General features: G+C 61.7%; 3 protein-coding genes across 4 annotated transcripts; all 3 read right to left on the bottom strand.

Annotated features, from left to right (window-relative positions):
- Positions 1-610: 610 nt before the first annotated feature.
- On the bottom strand, positions 611-3,994 carry LOC123352120 (lens fiber membrane intrinsic protein-like). Its single transcript, XM_044991873.1, has 4 exons — positions 3,820-3,994; positions 2,350-2,499; positions 1,504-1,638; positions 611-1,034 (listed from the first exon to the last, which is right to left on the bottom strand). The coding sequence occupies exons 1-4, from the start codon at positions 3,992-3,994 to the stop codon at positions 973-975; spliced, it is 522 nt and encodes a 173-aa protein (XP_044847808.1). The 3' UTR covers positions 611-972.
- A 3,685-nt stretch (positions 3,995-7,679) lies between these two features.
- C17H19orf84 (chromosome 17 C19orf84 homolog) lies at positions 7,680-12,973 on the bottom strand. The gene is made up of 2 exons (XM_044990670.1): positions 12,859-12,973; positions 7,680-9,173 (listed from the first exon to the last, which is right to left on the bottom strand). The coding sequence occupies exons 1-2, from the start codon at positions 12,891-12,893 to the stop codon at positions 7,973-7,975; spliced, it is 1,236 nt and encodes a 411-aa protein (XP_044846605.1). The 5' UTR covers positions 12,894-12,973; the 3' UTR covers positions 7,680-7,972.
- Positions 12,974-13,957: 984 nt separating this feature from the next.
- On the bottom strand, positions 13,958-23,204 carry LOC123352235 (NLR family CARD domain-containing protein 3-like). 2 transcript variants are annotated; one of them, XM_044992088.1, is made up of 8 exons: positions 23,068-23,204; positions 21,896-22,226; positions 19,382-19,474; positions 18,890-18,946; positions 16,775-18,530; positions 16,256-16,342; positions 15,659-15,826; positions 13,958-15,062 (listed from the first exon to the last, which is right to left on the bottom strand). In XM_044992088.1, exons 2-8 carry the CDS (start codon positions 22,221-22,223, stop codon positions 14,759-14,761), a joined length of 2,793 nt encoding a protein of 930 aa, XP_044848023.1. In that variant the 5' UTR covers positions 22,224-22,226; positions 23,068-23,204; the 3' UTR covers positions 13,958-14,758. The 2 variants fall into 2 exon arrangements, with proteins under 2 accessions (XP_044848023.1, XP_044848021.1); XM_044992086.1 differs by having other exon boundaries at positions 21,896-22,223; positions 23,068-23,172.
- Positions 23,205-25,488: the final 2,284 nt, after the last annotated feature.

The following is a 25,488-nucleotide window of genomic DNA, read 5'->3' as shown; positions in this document are numbered from 1 at the left end:
CTGGAGTTTCAGATGCTAGGAAAATACAAATGAATAATAATTTAATTCTAAATATTCCCAACAGTTTAATGCCGCTTTGGCGCTCGAGACAGGCTAAGTTGCTTTCAAGGACCTTTCCTGCTTTTGACCAAAAAGCCTAGGCAATTAAGAACATTTGTTGAAAAAGCATCGTTGGGATTTCAGAGGCTTGAACTGCAAACACTGCCGAGTAGTTTAAAACCACGTTAGGGTCTGAGGCGCTTCACGCAGAGGGTTTCCAAGCACGGCTAGTGATTTTTGTGGCTAGAAATCAACGACGGAACAAACTGCTTTCAGGACCTTTATTCTTTTTCTTTAAAAAAAGAAAAACCAAGGAAATTCAATGCATAAAACTTCGTTAAAGGCAAAAATCGGAGCTGCCGGGCCAAAGACACGAAACTTTAAACCTGCGGTTCCTGCTGCTACGTTGTCTTAGTTAACGCTACTCAGGAGGGGCGCGGAAGTAGAGAGAAATTTCTGAGCCGTTGTAATTTAACAATTAACAATTTAACTTCACGGCCTGTCTGCTTATCAATCAAAGCTACAGCACAAGTTCAGTCAGCCACGGGGGCTTGATATTTTAAGTCCGGTTCTAAAGGAAGGATGGTCCCGCCGGGAACTCAGGACACCTGGGTTCCAATTCCCAGCACTGCTGCTGTGTTCCTGCGTGACACTGGGCAGGTCAGCCCATCTCGCCGTGCCTCGGTTTCCCCCAGACTGGAAAACGTGGGGTAACCGATGGTTCCCTTTGTCTGATTTGATTCTAAAGCGGCTGGGGGCAGGGGGCTGGTCCAGCACCGAGCGCCGAAGGAGGAAGCTGGCCTGGAAGCCGATGAAACGAACGGAGGGCGTTTGCTACGGGGATGTCCCGTTGCGGGTCGCTGGAAGGCTGGGGGAGGGGAATGGCGAGGTATCACTCGTGGCTCGATTCGCTGCGGCGCCACCACGCAGGGTTTAACGCGTCTCAGCCACGCGCTGGCATCCGTGCATCCGATACGCGCACACGTAAAATATCCCTGCGAGGGGGAGAGAGGGGCTGTTTAACAGCACTGAGGGGTCAGGACTCCTGGGTTCTTTCCCTGGCTCCGGGAGGGGAGTGGGGTCTAGTGATTAGAGTGGGGGCAGGCTGGGAGCCAGGACTCCTGGGTTCTCTGGGAGGGGAGTGGGGTTTAGTGGTTAGAGCAGGGGCGGCTGGGAGCCAGGACTCCTGGGTTCTCTCCCTGGCTCTGGAAGGGGAGAGGGGTCTAGTGGTTAGAGCAGGGCGGCTGGGAGCCAGGACGCCTGGGTTCTCCCCCCGGCTCTGGGAGTGGGGTCTAGTGGTCAGAGCCGGGGCATTCCTGGACAGGGAGTGTGAAACAAGGAATTGGATGAGGAGAAAGGTGCCCTATTGCCGCCCCCAGAGGGGGAAGGCCCCATTGCCAGCCCCCCACCCACGTCCTGGGGCTGGATGGGAGCTGGCGCCCCCTGGAGGGGAAGGGCCGGTACCTGCGAAGAAGGTCATGAGCAGCGCGACCCAGCCCAGGATGTAAGACCAGGAGAAGCGCCAGTCCCCGAACCGCCTGCCCAGGAAGTTGACGGTGACTCCGGTGTAGACAGCCATGGCCAGCAGGACGAAGAGCGCTGCGGGGGGGGAGAGGCAGAGACCGAGGGCAGGACAAGAGGCCAGAGAAACCTCTACATGCCTGGGAAGTGTAACTGCACCCCCCTCCCCCGCCGGAGCCGGGAGAGAACCCAGGCGTCCCGGCTCCCAGCCCCTCCCTACTCCCCCCTGCTCTAACCACTGCACCCCGCGCCCCCGCCGGAGCCGGGAGAGAACCCAGGCGTCCCGGCTCCCAGCCCCTCCCCTCTCCCCCCTGCTCTAACCACTAAACCCTGCGCCCCTGCCGGAGCCAGGAGAGAACCCAGGCGTCCTGGTTCCCAGCCCCTCCCCACTCCCCCCTGCTCTAACCACTGCACCCTGTGCCCCCGCCGGAGCCAGGAGAGAACCCAGGCGTCCTGGCTCCCAGCCCCTCCCCACTCCCCCCTGCTCTAACCACTACACCCCCCTCCCCTGCCAGAGCCAGGAGAGAACCCAGGCGTCCTGGCTCCTAGCCCCTCCCCACTCCCCTCTGCTCTAACCACTACACCCCCCACCCCTGCCAGAGCCGGGAGAGAACCCAGGCTCCCACTGCCCCCCCTGCTCTAAACACTAGACCCCACTCCCCTCCCAGAGCTGGAGAGATCCTAGGAGTCCTGGCTCCCAGGCCCCCCTGCTCTAACCACTAGACCCCACTCCCTTCCTTGTGTCTTGGTGGCCAGCTGGGGTCCCCGCGGCAGTGGACAGACACTTACTGGAGACAAAGAACATTATCCCGGCAGCAAACGCCCGGTTGAATCTCTCGGAGGTGGATCGGTGGGCGAAGGACAAGATCCCCGTGATGATGCCAGCGAAGCACGACAGGGCAGAGAGGATCATGAAGGCCCGGGTGGCGTTCCAGTAGGCTAGAGCAGCGGGGAGAAACACTCAAAACTGCTCCTGTTTAGAAGGGGGCGGCTCGCCCGGTGCACAGATGCAGCCACCTCTGGGCAGGGCAGCTGGGGAACAGCCGCTCATAACGCCACGCGCGGGGCTGGCTCTTCTGGCACAGACATGCAGCTGCCTCTGGGGCGGGAGAGCTGGGGAACAGCCACACATAACACTGCACAGGGCTGGTTCGCCCGCTAAGGGGATGCAGCCACCTCTGGGGCAGGGCAGACGGGGAACAGCCACACATAACACTGCACAGGGCTGGTTCGCCCGCTAAGGGGATGCAGCCACCTCTGGGGCAGGGCAGACGGGGAACAGCCACACATAACACTGCACAGGGCTGGTTCGCCCGCTAAGGAGATGCAGCCACCTCTGGGGCAGGGCAGACGGGGAACAGCCACACATAACACTGCACAGGGCTGGTTCGCCCGCTAAGGAGATGCAGCCACCTCTGGGGCAGGGCAGCTGGGGAACAGCCACACAACACCGTACGGGGCTGGTTCGCCTGGTGCTGATATGCAGCCACCTCTGGGGCGGGAGAGCTGGGGAACAGCCACACATAACACTGCACAGGGCTGGTTCGCCCGCTAAGGAGATGCAGCCACCTCTGGGGCAGGGCAGATGGGGAACAGCCACACATAACACTGCACAGGGCTGGTTCGCCCGCTAAGGAGATGCAGCCACCTCTGGGGCAGGGCAGACGGGGAACAGCCACACATAACACTGCACAGGGCTGGTTCGCCCGCTAAGGAGATGCAGCCACCTCTGGGGCAGGGCAGCTGGGGAACAGCCACACATAACACCGTACGGGGCTGGTTCGCCTGGTGCTGAGATGCAGCCACCTCTGGGGTGGGGACACAGTGGCTGGTTAATTCAGAACAATTCAGAACAATTTAGGAGGGGAAACAAATTAAAATCTCAGCTCGAGGGTGGATTTAGGGAACCGAATGGCATCGCCCCAGCTGGGGTTTGGCCCAGATCCCGGGTTCAAGCCCTGCCTCTTGGAGGAAATGCTAGCACCTCTGGGAGCACAGCGCCCCCTAGCGCTGCCCTGGGGCATCGGGGCCGGCCCTGACTGCCAGGGCAGAGCCCCCACTCTGCTCCCTACAGCACAGCGCCCCCTAGCGCCAGCCTGGGACATTGGGGCCAGTCCTGCCTGCCAGGGGAGACCCCCACCCTGCTCCCTCCAGCACAGCACCCCCTAGTGCCGCCCTGGGGCAGTGGGGCCAGCCCTGACTGCCAGGGGAGACCCCCACCCCACCCCCTGCAGCACAGCGCCCCCTCGTGGTCCTTACCAATGTTCTCCATCTGCATGTAGCACTTGCCCGCCAGACAGTAGCGCCAGAGGCCCTGGTGGGCCAGGGCCCCCTGGATCCGGTACTGCACCCAGTAGTCAGTGGCCGTGCAAACCACCAGCAGGATGTTCCCCACCGAGGCGCAGAAAAGCCCCCCTGCCATGAAGCTGTACATCCTGCCTGAGCCTGCAGACAGCACAAAACCGGCTAGAGCAGGGGGCTGGGAGCCAGGACTCCTGGGTTCTGTCCCCGGCTCTGGGAGGGGAGTGGGGGCTGGTGGGTTAGAGCGGGGGGCTGGGAGCCAGGACTCCTGGGTTCTGTCCCCGGCTCTGGGAGGAGAGTGAGGGCTGGTGGGTTAGAGCAGGGGGGGCTGGGAGCCAGGACTCCTGGGTTCTGTCCCCAGCTCTGGGAGGGGAGTGGGGGCTGGTGGGTTAGAGCAGTGGGGGATGGGAGCCAGGACTCCTGGGTTCTGTCCCCGGCTCTGGGAGGGGAGTGGGGGCTGGTGGGTTAGAGCAGGGGGGGCTGGGAGCCAGGACTCCTGGGTTCTGTCCCCGGCTCTGGGAGGGGAGTGGGTTGATAAGTATTGTAGCAGCATTGCTGCATGGGCGTGTGTGGGTGTGTGAGTGGCGGGGGGGTGTTTCTCAGGGCCTGTGTGTGCGTATTTGTGTATTAGCATCCGTCTGCCGGTGTGGGGGGGTGTCAGTTGGTTTGTGTGTCTGTATCAGGGTGTCTCTGCTCCCAGGTCACTGCATGTGTAGGTCAGAGGGGGAGCCCCTCGGTGGGTTCCTGTGCTCCCTTCCCCCCGGTGGTGCCCCCTACCTGTGCCGACCCCAGTGCCCGGTTCTGCTCCGCACTGTCACCCCTCTCCTCTCCCAGCCGCCGGCAGCGATTCTACAGAGGCCGGCAAATCCCTTCATGCCAATGACGGGCCGGGGGGCCGTGGCAGGGGCAGCTGGTTCCAGAAGCCGGGATCTGCAGTCCCAGCAGTCCTGCCCCCGGAGCCTCAAAACAACCTGATGAGTCGTCACTTCCATTGAGCCCGGAGCGGCCGCACAGGGGCCTCCCCAGCCAGCGCGGGGGAGAAGGGAGCGGCGTGTCCGGGTTTCAGACAAGGATCCCTCGCCCAGTGCTGAAATGCAGCCACCTCTGGGGTGAGGCATGGGGCCCCTCCTGCCCAAACACCTGTTCCTCTCCAGCTCCGGGACGGGCTGCGTTCCTCCTGCCACCCAAAGGAGGGAGCCGGCAGTACAAGGAAGCCCACTGCTGCGGCTACAGGAACTGGCCCACTGGCCATAGGGGCAGATTTTCATTTCATTCCTGGCACCTCTGAAGCCAGTGCCCCGGCCTGGGGCCGGATGAGAGCCGTCCCGGCTCCCCCGAGAAGGGAAAGGCCCCGTGTCCCATCCCCTGACCCTCTAACTTGCCAAGTAACGTCCATCAATACAGACTCACTGAAAACCCAACGCAGCCCAAGTACAAACACCTTTATTCCAACCGCACAGAACTCAGCACACGCCAACATTTCCTACGTTGCATTAAATGACAGTTATTCTGAAGTCTCCCCAGTGTCCACTCTCCGGGGTCCAATTCGGGTCCCAGCCACCGCGCCCACTGGGGGGCACTGGCTTCCGGTCCTAGGCTCCCGTCCTGAGGGATCCCACCTCGGTCCCCTTTCAAGACACAACACCCCAGAAGATCTGAGGCAAAACACACGCACCATGCGAATGATCTCTTAAGAACAAACAAACCAGGGACTTAACGACCCCCAAGCCCCATAACTTTGCTCCTCGGCTTCGAAGGAGCTGCCTTCGGGATGAACGTGAAGGCATCTTCTGCTCTTAATGTCTCAGGGCCTCTGTTAAAAATACCCCCCCATGTGATTACCCCACAATAACGCTCCCTGGTGTTCAGACCCAGGCGTGTCTGAGGCATCATCCATCGGGGTCAGAAGCCGCTGCTGGAGGAGTCATATACGCAGTATCATTTCTCTCCGCTATACGGAGTTACAGAAAGCACTTGCCTTCTTGCTGAGTAGTGTCATTGCTCTGTGCTATGTATTAAAACGGCAAAGTTGACCGACTGCATATGTACATTGTCATATAATACACGATACACGAAATCAGTCAAATCCCCCCTTTTAACCTCTACCTAGCACACACAGGATATTGCCTGTCAGAGATCACAGCAATATAATTTCTGTGCAATATGCATCGGATATGCGATATAATGTACATGCAATATAGATGAAAGTGCTGGATTTCGATTAACACACCTCGACGTCACATGTGCAAACAAGTCATATGGAAATTAAACCTCTTGATAGCACAAGGCAGAACTCTATGGGCAATATAATGTCTCTGGGATACCGCTGCAATAATTCAAATATGCAATCATTCACATTCACTATTTTAATCTCTACATATGGCAGAGAATGGGTAGGATTGTTTTGCTTAGAGATCACGACAATATCATTTTCCTGGGCTATATCGATCATATCTGCATGGGCTATATAGTTAAACCAGCACATTCCTATGATTGCATCTAGATGTCTTCGATGCAACAAATCAGATTGAAGTTTTGTATAAAGCACAACGACAGTTCTAGGTGCAGTTCTCGGGGATCCACGGCGGTGAAAAGGGGAGAGTCGCATGGTTACTAGATCATAAATGCAGTACATCAAATTCACCATTTTGTCCTTTGTATCGCACAGAAGTTATTCTGCAGATATGACACACACAGCATATGCGATAAGTGACACTCACTTTTTTCAATCTCCGTACGGCCGAAAGACATTTTACTGCCTAACATCTATATTTTAGCAATCGATCGCCTGGCCTCCCTGAGTTCTGGGGTAGTTAGCAGAGAGACTGGCTCCCCCATGCAATCGATACAGACTTACACAGAGAGCTGAGTTCAAACTCAGTCTCCCCAGAGAAATGTTTCAACACATTCAAATAACTCACAATCCAACTCTTTGCAAACACAACTTAACGCTGTCAGGGAGTCAACACTTAACAAGGCTTCCAAACAGCCTGGCCCTTGGCGTGGTTTTAAACCTAGAAAGAAAACCACAAATCTTGAGAAATACCACACGTGATGACACAGAGTAAGCATTCGGGGGTATGTGTGTGTGTAAAAATGCACGGAATATGTACTAATCTCCAGACCTCTGACGTCACAAATTTAGGCCCTGATCTTGTGACGCGAGGCAGGTCACGGTAGAGCCCTGCGTGACATGTATGTGTCCACTCAACGCTAAGCACATGACACAAACCACAGCGTTACTTTGCAGAACACGGGGGGGACTAATTTGAGTTTCGTTTCCTGACTCGGACATACAAGCAAAGGTTCCAGTTAGTAACGAAATGATACCAAACCCCCGTGCCCTGGCACTCTGGGGGAGAAGACAGGGGATTTGGGTTTGTTTCACAACCAAATCTTGGAAAGTAACAAATTAAAAGAGACAAACACAACAGAAATCTGGCTCCATCTGTTGCTCTTTAGGTAAACCCCCATTTCTGATCATTCTTAAACCTAAACCAACATCAAAATCTTTGGACAGAGAAAGACAAGAGGTTGGGAATGGTGGATCATGGGGAATAGGCTTGTTCGGGGTGGAGGGTCACAGGTAGAGGGCTAGGAGTGGAGGACTGTGGGTAGAAGACTTGTCGGGGCAGGTTAGGAATGGAGGATGATGGGTAGACAGCTAGGAAGGGACGATCATGGGTAGAAGACTTGTTGGAGCAGGTTAGGAATGTAGGATGGGTAGAGGGCTAGGAAGGGAGGATCATGGGTAGACAGCTAGGGAGGATCATGGGTAGAAGACTTGTTGGGGCAGGTTAGGAATGGAGGATGGGTAGAGGGCTAGGAAGGGAGGATCATGGGTAGACAGCTAGGGAGGATCATGGGTAGAAGACTTGTTGGGGCAGATTAGGAATGCAGGATCATGGGTAGAAGGTTAGGAATGGAGGATCATGGGTAGATGCTGGAGGATGAAAAAGAACGGGGTTATTAACAAACCAACCCTTGGCTGAACGGCCGAGCCCTGTGGGCTGGTGGAGTCAGCAACGGGTGGCCGGTTTGATGGGAGAACCACGAGGCCCCAGCTTCGGCCCAGGTGGGAGCCCCGACGGGCCCTTCCACGGCCCAGGGCTCACGCTCTGTCCTCGTTCTCCGTGGCGGCTCTGGGGAGGTCAACGCGCCTGGCCATGAAATCGCCGAGCTTGGCAGACCCCTGGCCACTCGGGCCTCCTCCTCCTCCTCCCGGGGGCCGTGTTCCACAGCCGGCGGCGCCTCCAGGGGGCTGTCTCTCCTGGCTGGAGCCCCCGGGCAGGTCGGCGATGAGCTTATGGAGATAGCTGGAGAAGCTGCCGTCCTTGCTAGCGGGGCGGGGCGTTGTCCTCTCCTGGCGGGAGGCCGGTTGAACCTTCAAAGCCACCTGTGGAAGAGGGGGAACCCCCGGTGCCGATTTGGGGGACTCCTCATACTCCTTTTCCCAGTCTTCTCCTTCCTGGGAAGCTGGGAGGTTGGGCTGGGAGGACCAGGCATTCCCCAAGACGCTCCCTCGGGTGGTGGATCCCCCATAATTTGCCTCCCAATCTTCCCTGGCAGCTTTGGCTGCCTCGGTTTTCCCTGCACCGGACCCCCATCTCTTCACCCCTCCACTAGACCATCTCTTCGTCCCAGGGGCATCCCACAGGCAGCCATCTTGGTTCCGCTTCCTGGCCGCATAATCTGAGCCCTGGGCTCTCCCCGGGCCCCACTGCCCAGCCTTGTGTGGGGCAGAGTCTGCCTTGCCCCACGGCCTCTGCCACCCCCCGGGCCGAAAGAAATCTTTCTGCTCCCTCGCTCGCCGGTTCTCCCCCCAGCCACTCAGCAACGGAGACCCTCGCTGGTCCCGTCTCACAGAGGAGTCTTGCCAGTCGTCGCGGCCCCCGTGCATCTCTTGGGAGCAGCCGGCGCTGCTCTGCCCCACGGCGCCAGACCCACAGCACCCCTCCCGAGCCGGCTGGGAGTTGGCACAAGCTGGCTGGGGGCCGCAGCAGTAGTGTGGCTGACACCCGCAGCCCGGTGCACGCGGGGGAGGCCCGCCGTGGCCCATGGCCGATGCCCCGTGGCCGCAGGAGAGGGGCGTCTGCGGCACGGCCGAGTAGGCCCTCAGGAGGGCGCTGTTGAGCAGGTAGGCGAGGGTGTCCAGCCGAACGGGCACGGTGACGGAGGACAGGGCCCCGGCCGAGGGGCGACCCAGGATCCAAGGTGTGGCAGAGCTGGAGGGCGCAATGGGCATCCTCTCCAGCGTGGTCTGGTCTGAGGCGGGCGGCTCCATGGGGCTGGGGCAGCTGGGCCTGGGGGAGCTGCGGGGGAAACGGAAAAGGGGGTCAGAGACAGAGAGATCCCACCCCCTCCAACAGGAGAGGGGAATTCTATGGAGGGAGGGGCGGTGGTCTGGGGGGGGGGGGGCTATGGACATGTGAATTGGGGGGGCCATGTTTGCGGGGTGAGCAGAGGGCCTGGGTGTGTGTAGGATCTTGGGGGGGGGGCTGGTGGAATCCCCGGTGGGATGCGGGTTCCCTGTGGGGATGGAGGGGGGGTTCCTCTTGGGCGGGGACGGCGGATGGGGTGTTTGTGGGAGGAGGTGCCCTGGCTGGTGGGGCTGGAGGAAGGGAGACTCTTAAGCTGGAAGGGGGGTTCTCATGTGGGGCAGGATGCCCTGGTTGGGGAGTTAAGGGGCTAGACAGGGGGTTGGATGGGAGGCATGAAGGTCTCTGCTTGGGGGGGATCTATGGGGCTGGAATGGGGGTTCCCATGGATGGAGTCTGTGGGGCTGGACAGGGGCTCCCGTGGGAGGCAGGTGGTCTGTGGTTGGGGGGTTTCATGGGGTGGAGGGAGGTCCCATGGGGGGAGTCTATTGGCTGCAGCAGGGGATCCCATGCAGGGCGTCTCTGACGGGGCTGGAGGGTGTATGCCATGGGCGGTTAGGGGTCCCTGGCTGGGGGGGTTCCATGGGGGGCTGGGGATCCTTGGCTGGGGGACCCCATTGAAAGCAGAGGGGGGCCCATGGAGGGCTGGGGGGTCCTGTGGGGGGCTGGGGAAGTCAGGAATCCCATGGGGGTGGGGGTTACTGTCTGGGGGCTCCTGTGGGAGGCTTTGGGGTGGAGGGGGGGGTCCCTGGCTGGGGGGTTCCATGGGGGGCTGGAGGTCCTTGGCTGGGGGGCCCGATGGAGAGACTATGGGGAAGAGGGGGGGGTCTCACTGGGGACTGGGGGGTCCTGTGGGGGGCTGAGATGAGGCATCCCATGGGCGTAGGGGTTCCTGGCTGAGGGCTCCTGTGGGTCTGTGGGGCAGAGGGGGGTACCATGGGGGGCTGGGGTCCTATGGAGTGGAGGGGGGTACTCTGGGGGGGTTCCCTGGCTGGGGGGTTATGGGGGGCTGCAGGGGTCCATGGAGGGGCTGGGAGGGATCTATGGGATGGAAAGGGGGTCCCTGGCTGGAGTTCTATGGGGCAGAGTGAGGTCCCTGGGGGAGGTCTATGGGGTGGAAGGGGGGGTATATGGGATGGAAAGGGGATCCCTGGTTGGGGGTCTATGGGGTGGAAGGGAGGTCCCTGGCTGGGAGTCTATGGGGTGGAAGCGGGGTCCCTGGCTGGGAGTCTATGGGGTGGAAGGGGGGGGTCTATGGGACAGAAGGGGGGTCCCTGGGGGAGGTCTATGGGGCAGAAGGGAGGTCCCGGGGGGCGTGTCTATGGGGTGGAGGGGGAGTCCTGGCTAGGGGTCTATGGGGTGGGAGGGGTTCCCTGGGGAGGTCTGTGGGGAGGAAGGGGTCCCAAGGGGGGTCTATGGGGTGGAAGGGAGGTCTCTGGGGGGGTCTATGGGGTGGGACGGGGTCCCTGGGGGGTCTATGGGGAGGAAGGAGGATTCCTGGCTGGGGGTCTATGGGGCAGAAGGAGGGTTCCTGGGGGGTCTATGGGGCAGAAGGGGGGTCCCTAGGGGGTCTATAGGGAGGAGAGGGTTCCTGGGGGGGTCTATGGGGCGGGAGGGAGGTCCCTAGGGGGTCTATGGGGAGGAGGGGGTTCCTGGCTGGGGGTCTGTGGGGCGGAATGGGGGGTCCCTGGGGGGTCTACGGGGTGGAATGGGGGGTCCCTGGGGGGTCTATGGGGAGGAGGGGGGTCCCTGGGGGAGGTCTATGGGGTGGAGGGGGGTTCCTGGCTGGGGGTCTATGGGGTGGAATGGGGAGTTCCGGGGGGGTGTCTATGGGGTGGAGGAGGGTCCCTGGGGGGGTCTATGGGGCGGAAGGAGGGTCCCTGGGGGGATCTATGGGGAGGAGGGGGGTCCCTGGGGGAGGTCTATGGGGTGGAGGGGGGTTCCTGGGGGAGGTCTATGGGGCAGAATGGAGGGTCCCAGGGGGGTGTCTGTGGGGCGGAGGAGGGTCCCTGGGGGGCTCTATGGGGTGGAAGGAGGGTCCTGGGGGGGGTCTATGGGGAGGAGGGGGTTTCTGGCTGGGGGTCTATGGGGCGGTGGGGGGTCCCTGGGGGCTCTATGGGGAGGAGGGGGTTCCTGGCTGGGGGTCTATGGGGCAGAAGGAGGGTTCCTGGGGGGTCTATGGGGTGGGAGGTGGGTCCCTGGGGGGCCTATGGGGAGGAGGGGGTTCCTGGCTGGGGGTCTATGGGGCGGAATGGTGGGTTCCGGGGGGCTCTATGGGGAGGAGGGGGTTCCTGGCTAGGGGTCTATGGGGTGGAGGGGGGTCCCGGGGGGTCTGTGGGGCGGAGGGGGGGTCCCGGGGGGGTCTATGGGGCGGGAGGGGGGTTCCTGGGGGTCTATGGGGCGGAGGGGGGTCTCGGGGGGCTCTATGGGGAGGAGGGGGTGCCGGGGGGCTCTATGGGGCGGGAGGGGGGTTCCTGGGGGTCTATGGGGCAGAAGGAGGGTTGCCGGGGGGTCTATGGGGAGGAGGGGGGTTCCTGGGGGGTCTATGGGGCGGAGGGGGGTCCCGGGGGCTCTATGGGGTGGAGGGGGGTCCCAGGGGTCTATGGGGAGGAGGGGGGTTTCTGGCTGGGGGTCTATGGGGAGGAGGGGGGTGCCGGGGGTCTATGGGGCGGTGGGAGGTCCCTGGGGGCTCTATGGGGAGGAGGGGGGTCCCTGGGGGGGTCTATGGGGTGGGAGGGGGGTTCCTGGGGGGGTCTATGGGGAGGAGGGGGTTCCTGGGGGGTCTATGGGGCGGATGGAAGGTCCCGGGGGGGTCTATGGGGTGGAGGGGGTTTCTGGCTGGGGGTCTATGGGGCGGAGGGGGGTCCCTGGGGGTCTATGGGGCGGAGGGGGGTCCCGGGGGGTCTATGGGGTGGAGGGGGGTTTCTGGCTGGGGGTCTATGGGGAGGAGGGGGGTGCCGGGGGGTCTATGGGGCGGTGGGAGGTCCCTGGGGGCTCTATGGGGAGGAGGGGGGTCCCTGGGGGGGTCTATGGCGTCGGAGGGGGTACCGGGGGGGTCTATGGGGCGGAAGGAGGGTCCCGGGGGGCTTCTATGGGGCGGAGGGGGTTTCTGGCTGGGGGTCTATGGGGCGGAAGGAGGGTCCCGGGGGGTCTATGGGGCGGAGGGGGGTCCCAGGAGGCTCTATGGGGCGGAGGGGGGGGTCCCGGGTCTATGGGGCGGAGGGGGGGGTCCCGGGGGGGTCTATGGGGCGGAGGGGGGTCCCGGGGGGTGTCTGGCTGGGGGTCTATGGGGCGGGAGGGGGGTCCCGGGGGGGTCTATGGGGCGGAAGGGGGGTCCCGGGGGGCTCTATGGGGCGGAGGGGGGTCCCGGGGGCTCTATGGGGTAGAGGGGGGTTTCTGGGGGGTCTATGGGGCGGAAGGAGGGTCCCGGGGGGTCTATGGGGCGGAAGGAGGGTCCCGGGGGGTCTATGGGGCGGAGGGGGGTCCCGGGGGGTCTATGGGGCGGAAGGGGGGTCCCGGGGGGCTCTATGGGACGGAGGGGGGGGTCCCGGGTCTATGGGGCGGAGGGGGGGGGTCCCGGGGGGCTCTATGGGGCGGAGGGCAGCGCCCCGCCCCTCACCCCGCGCTCCCAGCGGCCCCGCGCGGCTCCTCCATGGTCCCAGCTCCGCGGGCAGCACAGACCGCTCAGCGCCACGCGGTGGGGCGGGGCCAGACGGAGGGGCGGGGCGGTGACGTGGCTGGGAGGGGACTATGGGTCTCTGGGGCGGGGCTTATTGGGGTGTGGGCGGGACCTACGCGTATTTGGGGCGGGGCTAACGCTGCAGGCTCTCCTTTGAGCCGGGCCCCTGGGGAAGCCCCGATCCCCCCAAGGGCGCACAGGACACGGGGGCGGGCGTGCGGACTCTGCCCCACCGGCAGCTGCTCCAGCCCCCTGGCCTGGCCGCCATGGGCTGGGGGAGCTGGTCCGGCTGCCAGCTGCTGCCTCCCAGGATTGGTGGGGGGCTGGGCTCATCTGGCTTGGGGAGGGGAAGGCCAGGATCAGGCCCCCTCGCATGTGGGGAAAGGATCAGGGCCCCGAGGAGGGGACCGAGCTCTGGTCTGGGGGCTAGGTCCTTAACACAGAAACGGGGGGGCCAGCGTGCAGCAAGGAGGGGGGCAGGGTGGAGTGGGGGGAAATTGTACCCCAATGCCCCCTGCAGAGGGGTGGTTCCCCCCATGGGAATTTCACCCGGAGCCCCCCCTCTCCATCCACATGCCCCCAGTCTGGGGTCTCTGGAGCAGCAGCGAGGGAGGGGGCACCAGGCTGTCCAGGGAGGGGGTGCCAGGTGTTTGGGGGTGAACTGGGCTTGGGGAATGGGGGGGGAGAATGGTTCAAGGGGACTCGGGGTATCAGGGTAGGGAAGGGGGAGTTTGGGGGTCTCCCTAGGGAGAAGGGGGCAGTAGGGGGGCCAGGCTAGACTGGGTCAACCCAGGATTTAGGGGTGGGATGATCCCAGACCCCATCCATCCAGAGACTCCCTGAGCTACCTGGGACAATATTTCACCATAGCACCACCTAATAATCCGCCCAGGGGCATCGGGGCCAGCCCTGCCTGCCGGGGGAGAGCCCCCACCCTGCCCTGCTCCCTGCAGCACCACGCCCCCCACTGCCGTGCCGGGGCATTGGCGTCAGCCCCCGGGACTCAGGCTCTGAGGGCTACAGCAATACAAACAATGACTAGTAATACAAATTTTATTCATTAGCAATATTTACCAATAGCTCCCTTTTTTTAGGGGGATTTATATGAAAACATTCCCATCCTGGAGCCAGTTTATACTGAAACGAGCAGAGGAGTGTGGATCTGATGATGTACTCACCACTACCCCCTGTGGCAGGGAAGTAGATATGTTCTAGCGTGTGTCATATCCCCTATAGTGTTCAGAATGAGAGGGATTCTCCATAACTCCCAGGCACTGGCAGCTGGGTTCTGTCCCAGCTCTTGCTGTGAAATTCCCAGGCAGACCCCCCCACCACCACCCCACATCCCTCTGCCAGTTTATCTCCATGGCCTTCAGACTCCATGGCGGCAATGGGGCTGCTTAATGTCCGTGGGGTGGGGGGGTGATGGGGGTGCCCGCCCTACTGGGAACGGAGCTGAGAACCTCGCCGTCATTACACAGCCCTTCAGATGGGAATAATCTGGGGCCGGATGGGAGCCGGCGCCCCCTAGCTGGGAAAGGCCCCGTGTCCCATTCCCTGCCCCCCTGAGCCAGCCAGCCCCCCACCCAGGGGCTGGATCGATGCCAGTGGCCCCTAGAGGGGAAAGGTCCCACCCGAGCCAGCCAGTCCCCCAACCTGGGCCCGGATGGGCACCGGCGCCCCCTACAGGGGAAAGGCCCCATGTCCTGTTTCCAGCTCCCCTAAACACCTAAGTTACTCTACAGCTTCACCCAGATGGCATCATGGGGGATCTCAGAGGGTGTCTCCCCCTGGTGGCAGGAAGGAGCCTGGCAGCGAGACGTGCAGCTCCTAGCACCTGTCACTCCTCCCCCAGGAGGGCGCTGATCTCTCGCCTCAGCTCTCGGATTCTGGCCCGGGCCTCGGGGCTGGTCCTGGCTTCGTCCAAGTCCCGGAGGACGGAGACGATGCAGCGCAGGGCGTCGGCGTTCTTCACGGCGTCCATCTGGTCGGGGTCGGCCTTGATCTCCTCCACCCAGTCCAGGTAGGCCTGGAGCAGGCCCATGTCGCTCTCGAACGTGCTGATCACCTTCAGGCCTGGCTTGCGACGGCTCAGCTCCGACAGGATCCGCTGCCCGGCCTCGCTCAGCCGGTTCCCCACGATGCTGCCCAGGGGTGGGGGATAGTACGTCAGGGGATCGTCAAGGTGCAGCTGCCTCTGGGGTGCAGCAGCCGGTTTACACCGGGATTGCTCGCCGGGGGCTGGCAGGGCTGGAGCCGGTGTGTATATTGGGGCCTGAGATGCGGCTCCTGGGGTGCGGCCCAAGGGCTGGTTATACAGGGATCCCTCACCCAACACTGAAATGCGGCCACCTCTGGGGTGGGGTGTGCGGGCTGTGTATACAAGGACCCCTCACCCGGTGCTGAGTGCAAAACTGAGGCCAGAACTGACTGCCAGGGGAGATCCCCACCCTGCCCCCTGCAGCACAGCGCCCCCTAGTGTCGCTCTGGGGCATTGGGGCAGCCCTGGCTGCCAGGGGAGAGCCCCCACTCCGCCCCCTGCAGCACAGCGCCCCCTAATGCTACCCTAGGGCATCAGGACCAGCCCTGCCTGCCAGGGGAGAGCCCCTTCCCCTGCCCCCTGCAGTACAGCGTCCCCTAGTGCCGCCCAGGAGCATTGGGGTCAGCCCTGACAGAAGAGAGCCCCAGCCACCCCCCCCCACAGCACAGCGCCCCCTGCAGGGCAGCTGCTGGCACTCACGTCAGGAGCCGGAGGGTGCTGTTGGCCAGGAGGCAGGGCAGCATGTTGTCCAGGCCGCTGTCGGTGATGCCGGTGATGTCCAGGTACAGCTCCTCCAGGGTGCGGTTCTCCCGCAGGGCCTCCCACAGCCGCCTCGCCCCCTCCGAGCCCAGGCAGTTCCCGCACAGGCTGCGGGGAAGCAGAGCGACGGGATCCACCCGTTGGCGGGGAAGGGGCCGGCTCAGAAATCCCCCCCCAAGCCCAGCGCCTCTGGGTGCATCCCACCCCTGAACCCCAGAGAGGGGGGCTCGCTCCCCATGGCCCAGCCAGCCCTTGGCATCTCTTTTGGGGCTGCCAGCAAGGGGGTCGGTTAGTAGCCGAGGGGGGAGAGGGGGAGACGGTCCCTGTCCCTGCTGGGATCAGGGCTGAGACCTGGCAAACTCAATTCCCATATGGAGCTAGAAGGGCCCAAGGCCCATTTTCTGCCCCCTCTGAGGCAGCCAGTCCCCACGCTGGGGCTGGATCAGAGCTGGGACCCCTAGAGGGGAAAGAGCCCCGTGCCCCATTGCCGCCCCCCCCCCCGAGCCTGCGCCCCGTCCTGGGGCCGTGGTCACTCACAGCAGCCGTTTCACTCGGCACTGAGGGGATCTCAGCACCTCGGCCTCTATGACGGCTGCCTCCTTGTCCAGAGAATTGTAGCGCAGCCTGCAGAGGAGTGGCCAGCGTGAGAGGGGACCGGAGCACCAGGCGCCCCCCCTGCTCCTGGAGCCTGGGATAGAACCCAGGAGTCCTGGCTCCCAATCCCCCACCACTAGACCTCCACTCCCCACCCATGGCCAGGGATAGAACCCAGGAGTCCTGACTCCCAATCCCCCCTGCTCTAACCACTAGACCCCCACCCACAGCCAGGGATAGAACCCAGGAGTCCTGACTCCCAATCCCCTGCCCCGCTCTAATCACTAGACCCCTTCCCAGAGCTGGGGATAGAACCAAGGAGTCCTGCATGGTGTAACACACACACACACTCTCTCTCTCTCTCTCTCTCTTACACACACACACTCACACAGTCAGTCACACGCACACATGCACACACACATACTCTCTCTCACACACACACACACACACACACTCACTCACTGCAGCGTCTCGCAGCGGTGCAGCAGCCCCCGGATCCTGCGCAGCCCGACCATGCCCATGTTGCTGTAGCTCAGGTTGAGGTTCTTCACTCGCCCGGGCTCGGAGGCCCCCAGCACGTAGGCCAGGGCGGCGCAGTCGGCTGGGTTGAGGGTCACCTTGAAGAGGTTGACGTCCTCCAGCTCGCAGGCCACCCGGCCCGTCACCCCCTCCTGGCGCAGCTCAGCCACGCAGTGCAGGAGCGAGAGGAGGCGCCTCTCGGTGTCTCCCCTGAGCTTCCTCCCCAGCCAGTCCGCCACGGGCCCCAACACGTCTCCTGAGAAGCCTGCGGCCAACCCCTCCAGCTTCCCCTCCATCCTGGAGGTCAGCAGCCCCATGAAGAACCTGGCGAACATCTGGAGATTGTCCCACTGGGGCTGGTGGCCCTTCAGAAGCTGCCTGGTGGAGTGGAGGAGACTGGATTTCCCTGGTGATGTCCAGGAGGGCTCTGGATCCCCGTCCTGCCTGGCCGATCCCTCCCACCAGAGATCCAGGCAGGGCGTGAGGTCCTCAGCACCAGGATCCAGTGCAGCCACGCAGTGGAGTGCAGCCAGGAACTCCTGCACCGTCAGGTGGAAGAAGCAATAGACCTGGTGGTCTTCTCCGGAGAAGATGGGGTTGAAGAAAGTCCCCGGAAGGTCTTGGGGGTCGAACCCGAATTCCCGCAGCTCAGCTGGGGTGAAGAGGATCTTGCCGGCCAACAGGGCGGCGTATGCCAGGCGCCCCAGGTGCAGGACCAGCTGCCTGGCGCCCGGCTCCGGAGACCAGCCGGTTCCCAGGATGGTGGCCATATAGCAGCGATAGACCTCGGTGATGGTGGTGGGCGGAGATGGGTCAGCTGCCCTGCCGGCGGGGAAGAACTCCCCCAGGGCGGTGCATAAGATGAAGCAGTAGAGGGGGATGAAGCACAGCCCGGCTAAGCCTTGGTGGCCGGAGATGTAGCCCTGCACGGCAGCGGCTCGCTCGTCATCCCGGAAGAACCGGCGGAAGTAGTCCTCCACCTGGTCCTCGTCAAAGCCGAGGATCACCAAGTGGCGATCAAAGGGGATGCTGGAGAGGGCCGGGCACGGCCGAGACGTCACCACGACGGCCGCCCCGGGCAGCAGGGTCCCGTCGATGAGGCCCCGCAACAGCTCCTTGATGTGGGCCGGCTGGCCGGGCCGGTGGCAGGGAGTTCCGCCGTCCAAGGGGTGCCGGAATTCATCCAAGCCGTCCACGAGGATGAGGAGGTCCCCGGGCCGCGCCAGCAGCTCGGGCAGCACCTCCTGCAGGTGGGGGCGCTTGGTGCAGATCAGCCCCTCCAGGGTGACGGGGCTGGACATCATGCTGAGCTCCCGGCAGGAGAAATCCAAGGCGCAGAGGGGGCCCTGGAAAGCTGCGCCCAGCGCCCAGTCGTGCAGGATCTTCTGCATGGTCACGCTCTTGCCGATGCCAGCGGCGCCGCTCAGGGCCACCCGGCGGGGGGGCTGGGTCTCGGTGGGCAGCGGGGCCAGGAGGTGGCGCAGGAGGAGCCGGCGGGGGGCGTGGAGCGGGAGGAGGCGGGCGCGGCGGGCGGCCAGGGCCAGGTGCTCGTGCCCGGGGGGGGCGGCGGGGCCGGGGTGGTCCAGGAGCAGCGGGGTGTAGCGGATCTCGATGAGGCCGCAGGAGCGGGCGTCACAGGCGTTGGTGCACAGCTGCTTGGTGTGCCGCAGCAGAGAGGCCCGGTGGCGCTGCAGGACAGCTGGGGGGGAGGGGGGAGAACAGCGGGGAGGGGGGGTCGAGCGTCTGCACCCCCCAGAGCCCTGGGCCTGCCCCTCACACCTCGATCTGCCCCCTAACTCCTCCAGGCCTCCCAGCCCCCAGTGCTTCTGCGAGTACCCCAAATCCTCCCCTCAACCCTCATCTCTGCCCCTGCCTCGCCCCCAACCCCAAGATCCTCTCCCAACTCCCCTAACCTGACCCACCAGCCCCGACCCTCTCTCCCACCCCTCCATCCCTCCCTTCCCCTGGCCCATCTGTCACCCCAACGCTCCCCCCTGCTCCCAACACCCTGACCCTCCCTCTGACCTCCCTCCCCCACCCAGCCCCCTCACTCCATACCTTTCAGCGGGGCGCTCGGGGCCTTTCGGAAGTTCAGATTCCCGGTGCGCTCCTCACCTGCCGGACAAGGGACAAGTGTCCTTGTTTCTTGGGGGGCAGGACCCAGATCCAGGCCCCAGAGCTGGGCTGTGCCATGCCTCTCCCTGCCCACACCTCCTCCATGGCAGCCTGGTGTGGTCTCAGAACTGGGGAGAGAACCCAGGAGTCCTGGCTCCCAGCTACCTCCCACTTTCACCACTAAACCCCACTCCCCTCCCAGAGCTGAGGATAGAACCCAGGAGTCCTAGCTCCCAGCCCCCCTATTCTGACCACTAGACCCCATTCCCCTCCCAGAGACAGGGATAGAACCCAGGAATCCTGGCTCCTAGTCCCCCTATTCTAACTCACTAGACCCCACTCCCCTCCTAGCCTGTCTTCAGCTGAGGATCCCTCACTGATAAGGTGTTGTTCCTGAGGTCGGCTGGTGGGGTGGGGGTGGCAGGGGATTCTCACCTGGCGGCTCTGGGGTTGGCTCATACTTCTTGTTTTTTTTCCGCAGGATTTTCCGCAGGAATGTGTGGTTGGATTTCGGAGGGTTGGGATTGTCTGCAAAAGAAAGATGGATGGGGATAAAAATAGTGGTTGGATGGGTGGGGTGGATGGCTATAAAAAAGAGAGTTGGCTGAATGAATATTAAAGAAAGGTGGCTGGATGTGTGGATGGATAGATATCAAACGGAGAGTCGGATGGATGGATAGATACAAGAAAGATGGACAGATGGAAGGTTGGATGGGTGGGAGGATGGATATAAAATGACAGCTGGGTGGAAGAAGGCTGGAAGTCTGGATGCGAGGATGGATGGATATAAAAAAGATGGATGGAAGGCTGGAGGTGTGGGTGGATGGACGTAAAGAAGACGGATGGATGGGTGGAAGGTTGCATGGATTGAAGGCTGGATGGGTAGGTGGATGGAAGTTGGTTAGGTGGATAGATATAAAAAGACATGGATGGAAAAGGTTGGATGGATGGAAGGCTGGATGGGTAGACGGATGGATGGAAGGCTGGATGGGTAGACGGATGGATGGAAGGCTGGATGGGTAGACGGATGGATGGAAGGCTGGATGGGTAGACGGATGGATGGAAGGTTGGATGGGTAGATGGATGGAAGGTTGGATGGGTAGACGGATGGATGGAAGGCTGGATGGGTAGATGGATGGAAGGTTGGATGGGTAGATGGATGGAAGGCTGGATGGGTAGACGAATGGTTGGAAGGTTGGATGGGTAGATGGATGGAAGGTTGGATGGAAGGTTGGATGGGTAGACGGATGGATGGAAGGCTGGATGGGTAGATGGATGGAAGGCTGGATGGGTAGATGGATGGAAGGCTGGATGGGTAGATGGATGGAGGGCTGGATGGGTAGACGAATGGTTGGAAGGTTGGATGGGTAGACGGATGGATGGAAGGCTGGATGGGTAGACGGATGGAAGGCTGGATGGGTAGATGGATGGAAGGTTGGATGGGTAGATGGATGGAAGGCTGGATGGGTAGACGGATGGATGGAAGGCTGGATGGGGCTGGGATAAAGCCAGGAAGCTGGCAGCAGAAGGGGGCTGCAGGGAAGGAGCCTGCAGCCACCGTCTGGACGTTAGCAAGGGAAGGAAGGGAGCCGGGGAGAGAGGCAGGGAAAGGGCAGTGAGATTTAAGATGGTGCAGACCTTGGCTGTGGATTAGAAGGTTGCTGGGCTGGAACCTGGCATAGAGGCTGGGTCCGGGTTACCCACCAGCCACTGGGGAAGTGGTACCACCTGGGCAGTGACTGAGAAGGCAGCTGGAGACAGTTACTGTGGAAAGACTTTGATACCCTGGAAGGTGGAAAACCCAGGGTGACCTGGCCAGAGGGCCGAGCCTTGAAGGGAGAGCACCCGGAGTCTGAGAGTGAGACAGAGAGACAGCACGGGGCGCAACCCTGCAGAAGGGGCATCGGACATGGAAAGCGCTAATCCTTCAAGCGGCCAGGAGGAGGCGCTCCAGTGGTGAGCAGAGAACCCTGTGACGGACGGATAGCTGGGAGCAAGGTTGCATGGGTGGATGGATGGATATAAAGGATAATTGGATGTATGTATGGGTAGCTGTAAAAGAGGGATGGGTGGAAGGTTGGATGGATGGATGGGTGGGGGCTTGGATGGGTGGGTGGAAGTTTGGGTGGGGGGTTGGATGGGTGGACGATTGGATGAGTAGATGGGTGGGTGGATGGAAATAGAGAAGGATGAGTGGACGGGTGGGTGGGTGGGTGGATGGAAATAGAGAAGAGTGCGTGGATGGATGGGTTGATGGGTGGATGGGTGGGTGGATGGAAATAGAGAAGGATGAGTGGACGGGTGGGTGGGAGGGTGGATGGAAATAGATAAGAGTGCGTGGATGGATGGGTTGATGGATGGATGGGTGAGTGGATGGAAATCGAGAAGGATGGGTGGACGGGTGGGTGGGTGGGTCGGAAGGCTGGCTGGGTACAGAAAGATGGAAGGATGCTGAATATCAAACAGGCTGTTTGGCCGGCAGGTTGGAGGGACATAACACCACGGCTGGCCACGTGGCTGGCTGTAAAAGAAAGCCGGGTAGCCGGAGGGATGGTTGAAGACGGAAAGCTGGAGGAAGGGATGGGAAAGACACCAGGACACAGTGATGGAATCTGAGCCCCGTCAAGGCTGACGTGAGGCGGAACCTTACTGCGTTCCTGTGATTTCCCCCAAATTTCAGATCCAGCCCCCAGTGCCAGCCCCCCTGAGCCAGGCAGTGCCCCGCCCTGGGGCTGGGTGGGAGCTGGCGCCCCCTGGAGGGGACAGGCCACGTGTCCCCCTCCCCACCCCCCTGAGCCAGGCAGTGCCCTGCCCTGGGGCTGGGTGGGAGCTGGCGCCCCCTAGAGGGGACAGGCCACATGCCCCACTCCCCACCCCCCCGAGCCAGGCAGTGCCCCGCCCTGGGGCTGGGTGGGAGCTGGAGCCCCCTAGGGGGGACAGGCCCCATACCTGGTTGCAATGGAGGACATGGTCTCTTTTCCTCTGGGTACTTCTCCTGCAGCCATTGCTGGAGCTCGGCGCCGTATTCCTCCTGCAGCTCCCGCAGCGCCTCCAGGAAGCACCGGCTCCGCTCGACCCCCTGGCTGACCCATTCCAGCAGCGCGATGACCTGGTTCATCTCGGGGGCCGTCTCCAGCAGGTCGAAGTACTTGACCTGGCTCAGCACCTCGGTGTCGTGGAGCCGACGCAGCAGGGCATGGGGGTTCCCCTTGATCCAGCGAAGCAGGGCCTGCCGGTGCTGCTGGATCAGCTCGGGGTAATCCTGGGGGGCAGGCATCTGCTGGGGAGAGTCGGAGAGAGAACCCAGGAGTCCTGGCTCCCAGCCCCCCCGCTGTAACCACTAGCACCCACTCCCCTCCAGAGCCAGGAAAATGCTATTAATAGTCTAAATTGGAGGGGAGAGCGCCCCGTCCTGAGCCCCTCCCTGCAGCACCACTCCCCCTGGTGCCATTGGGGCCAGTCCTGACTGCTGGGGGAGAGCCCCCCGCCCTGGTGATCCCGGCTTGGCAGCTCAGCTGGCTGTGCCAGGGAACGGAGCCGTGGAGGGGTGGATGATGTGGGGGGGCGGGGCGGGACGTCTTATCTCCGCTGGCTCCAAGGAGCAGAGAACTTGACCTTCATTCCACCGATACAGCCCTGCAGTAACTGAGTGGGGGGTGGGGTGACTGGCGGGGGGGGGGCAGGGAATGGGGCACGGGGCCCTTCGCCTCTAGGGGGCGCCAGCTCTGATCCACCCCCAGTGGAGGATTCACCCCCTTGCCAGCAGCCCTGGCAGACAGGGGAGGGCTGGATCTGGGCCACGGGGACTGAACTCCCAGGCCCGCCTCCCACTCTAACCCATTACACCCCCCTTCCCCCTGAGCTGGGACAGAACCCAGGAGTCCGGGCTCCCTCTCAGCCCCCTCCGCTCTAACCCATTACACCCCCCTTCCCCCTGAGCTGGGACAGAACCCAGGAGTCCGGGCTCCCTCCCAGCCCCCTCTGCTCTAACCATTAAACCCCACCCCTCCCTCAGCCAGGAGCGAACCCAGGCGTCCGGGCTCCCAATTCCCCCTCTGCTCTGAGCACTAGGCCCCATCCTGCTCCCGGCGGGGATAGGGCCGTGGGGTTGTGGGTCCTACCTGGGTCCAGCTGGGTCTGCAAAGCCCCTGGGCCCTGTTGCTCCCGGGGTGGGTGTGGGAGGATCTCAGCTTTCTCAGGAGCAACCTCTGGCTCAATCATTAACCACAATCAGCAAAGGCCTTGCTGGGGAATAGCCCCTCCCTCCCTGGGTGAGGGGGGGGGGGCTGGGAGCCAGGACTCCTGGGTTCTCTCCCCAGCTCTGGGAGGGGAGTGGGGTCTAGTGGTTAGAGCGGGGGGGGCGGTCTCAGAGCCAGGACTCCTGGGTTCTCTCCCCAGCTCTGGGAGGGGAGTGGGGTCTAGTGGTTAGAGCGGGGGGGGGGACGGTCTCAGAGCCAGGACTCCTGGGTTCTCTCCCCAGCTCTGGGAGGGGAGTGGGGTCTAGTGGTTAGAGCGGGAGGGGGGACAGTCTCAGAGCCAGGACTCCTGGGTTCTCTCCCCAGCTCTGGGAGGGGAGTGGGGTCTAGTGGTTAGAGCAGGGGGATGTTGCTGAGGTCCGTGCTTTTAATGGCTGGTAACAGTGTACAGGGAGACTTTGGCAAACCAGTAAAGTGCTTGAAATCGCTCTGGCTTATTGTTAAAGGCGACCTAGTCAGCAAGCTGTGAATTGGCCATTCAGCCATCTCAGCTTCACCAAGGCCGGGGGGGGGGGGAATTTTGGGTGCCACAGCAAGGGCAGCTTGAGTTAATCTACGGATCCGTTCTGGGCCTGGGACGCCGAACTCAGGCTGACGGCCTGCTCGAGTGAGACAGGGAAACAGCTGGAAAGAATGAACATGGTGCTGGGAAACAGCTCGACAGATTTTGTACAAGAGCGTACGGGGGGAATGGGCCCTGGAAGCCCGGTGCCTTCGCTGGCCCCGGAGCCTCCCTGCAGCTCCACAAGCAATGGCCTATCCCAACTGTCTACCATGTGCCGCCAACAGTGCTGATCCCAAAATAACCCAAGGACCCCTGAGACATCGGAGAATAGAGGGGCCGTGGGCCAGGCTGCAAATTGATGGGATTGGGCCCCTACCCAGGACGCCAGGGGGTAATCGGTATTGTCTGGTGACTGCTGATCCCTTTACTGAATGGACTGAGGCCATCCCCACTCGACGTAACGCAGCTCAGACCGCAGCTCGGGTGCTCACTGAACACGTCATAACCAGATGGGGCACCCGAGGGCAACGGATTCCGATCCGGGGCCCCGCTTTGTTGGGGGAATCCCCAAAGGAATCTGCCAAGCGTTTGGGATTAAGCGAAGGCTCCATACAGCTGGACGCCCCCAGAGTTCAGGCCAAGTGGAGCAAACGAACCGGCCTCTCAGAACAGCTCTCAGAAAAGCAGGAAACCCTCAAGTGGAAGATTGGGACCAAAGGCTGCCGTTCATCCGGGGGCTCCGCGGCATCGCACGGAGTAACTCCCTTCAAGGCGACGGCTGGGAGAGACGCGCGTCTCCCGGAACCGGGGTGGGTGGACCGAACGCCACCTGGCAACCCAAGAGGAAGACCGTCGCCGCCTCTTGCAGGCTGTTGGCATTCTGCAAACTAACACTTCTTTAGCTGTGGCGTGTACGCAAATGCAAGTATGGACGATTGATGTAGGAGCAGATACAATTCACGATGGTAGGACTGGGGTGCTCCCAGTAGAAATCAGAAGCATCATTTGGAAATATTCCACCCAAACTGAAAGAGAGTTGCAGGCCTGGTGGAAAAGGGTAAATTTCATCTATAATCAAGAGTCAGAGGAAATCACCGTCTTTGCCTTGCTAATGTCCCAAGCGGAAATAAAATGGGTTTCTCCCGTTGTGCCTTTAGGCCTCAATATTAATCGGACCGTAGTGGAACCTATCGACCACCAACTGAGGGTGGTGGAAGATGATCAAAAATGGAAACCGGTAGAATTGGGAGCCTGTTTAGAGGAATCTGGAATTGGAAATGAATGTAACCAAAATGCCCTCCCACCTCAGGATGTGTGTTTGGAAGTGTAAGCAGAGTCAGGATGAGCTCTACCCTGACATCTGGTGGTACATTATGAGGAGTGGGCAAAGGAATTTTAGGAATGTGCATTTGCATTGGTAAACCCACTCCACTTAGCATAACACACAGCAGCCTGGGATGGTTATTTTCACACTGTGGAATCCCCAATTTCTTTGTTATTGGGGCAGGAAAGAAAAAAGGGGCTGTTACCTTAATTATGTGAATGAGGAACTATGAGACTGCTTTATGAGATAAATGACTCAACCTACATTAAATAGTACTTGCTAGACAAGGGACATGGGTTCCAAAACCCAGTGAATTGAGAGAGGTTGGGGACTGGTGTGTGTACCTGATGGTATGGGCCCCCTTTGAGGGTCTGGAACACCAATTGCACATCCTCCTCTCTCCACTGTTAAAGAGCAGAGCTAATTTTGAATCCTTTAGGAGTCCATCTAGAGACTG

This window comes from Mauremys mutica, chromosome 17 (assembly GCF_020497125.1).
Source record: "Mauremys mutica isolate MM-2020 ecotype Southern chromosome 17, ASM2049712v1, whole genome shotgun sequence".
Lineage (NCBI taxonomy): Eukaryota > Metazoa > Chordata > Testudines > Geoemydidae > Mauremys > Mauremys mutica.
This window is presented reverse-complemented; position numbering and strand designations above follow the sequence as displayed.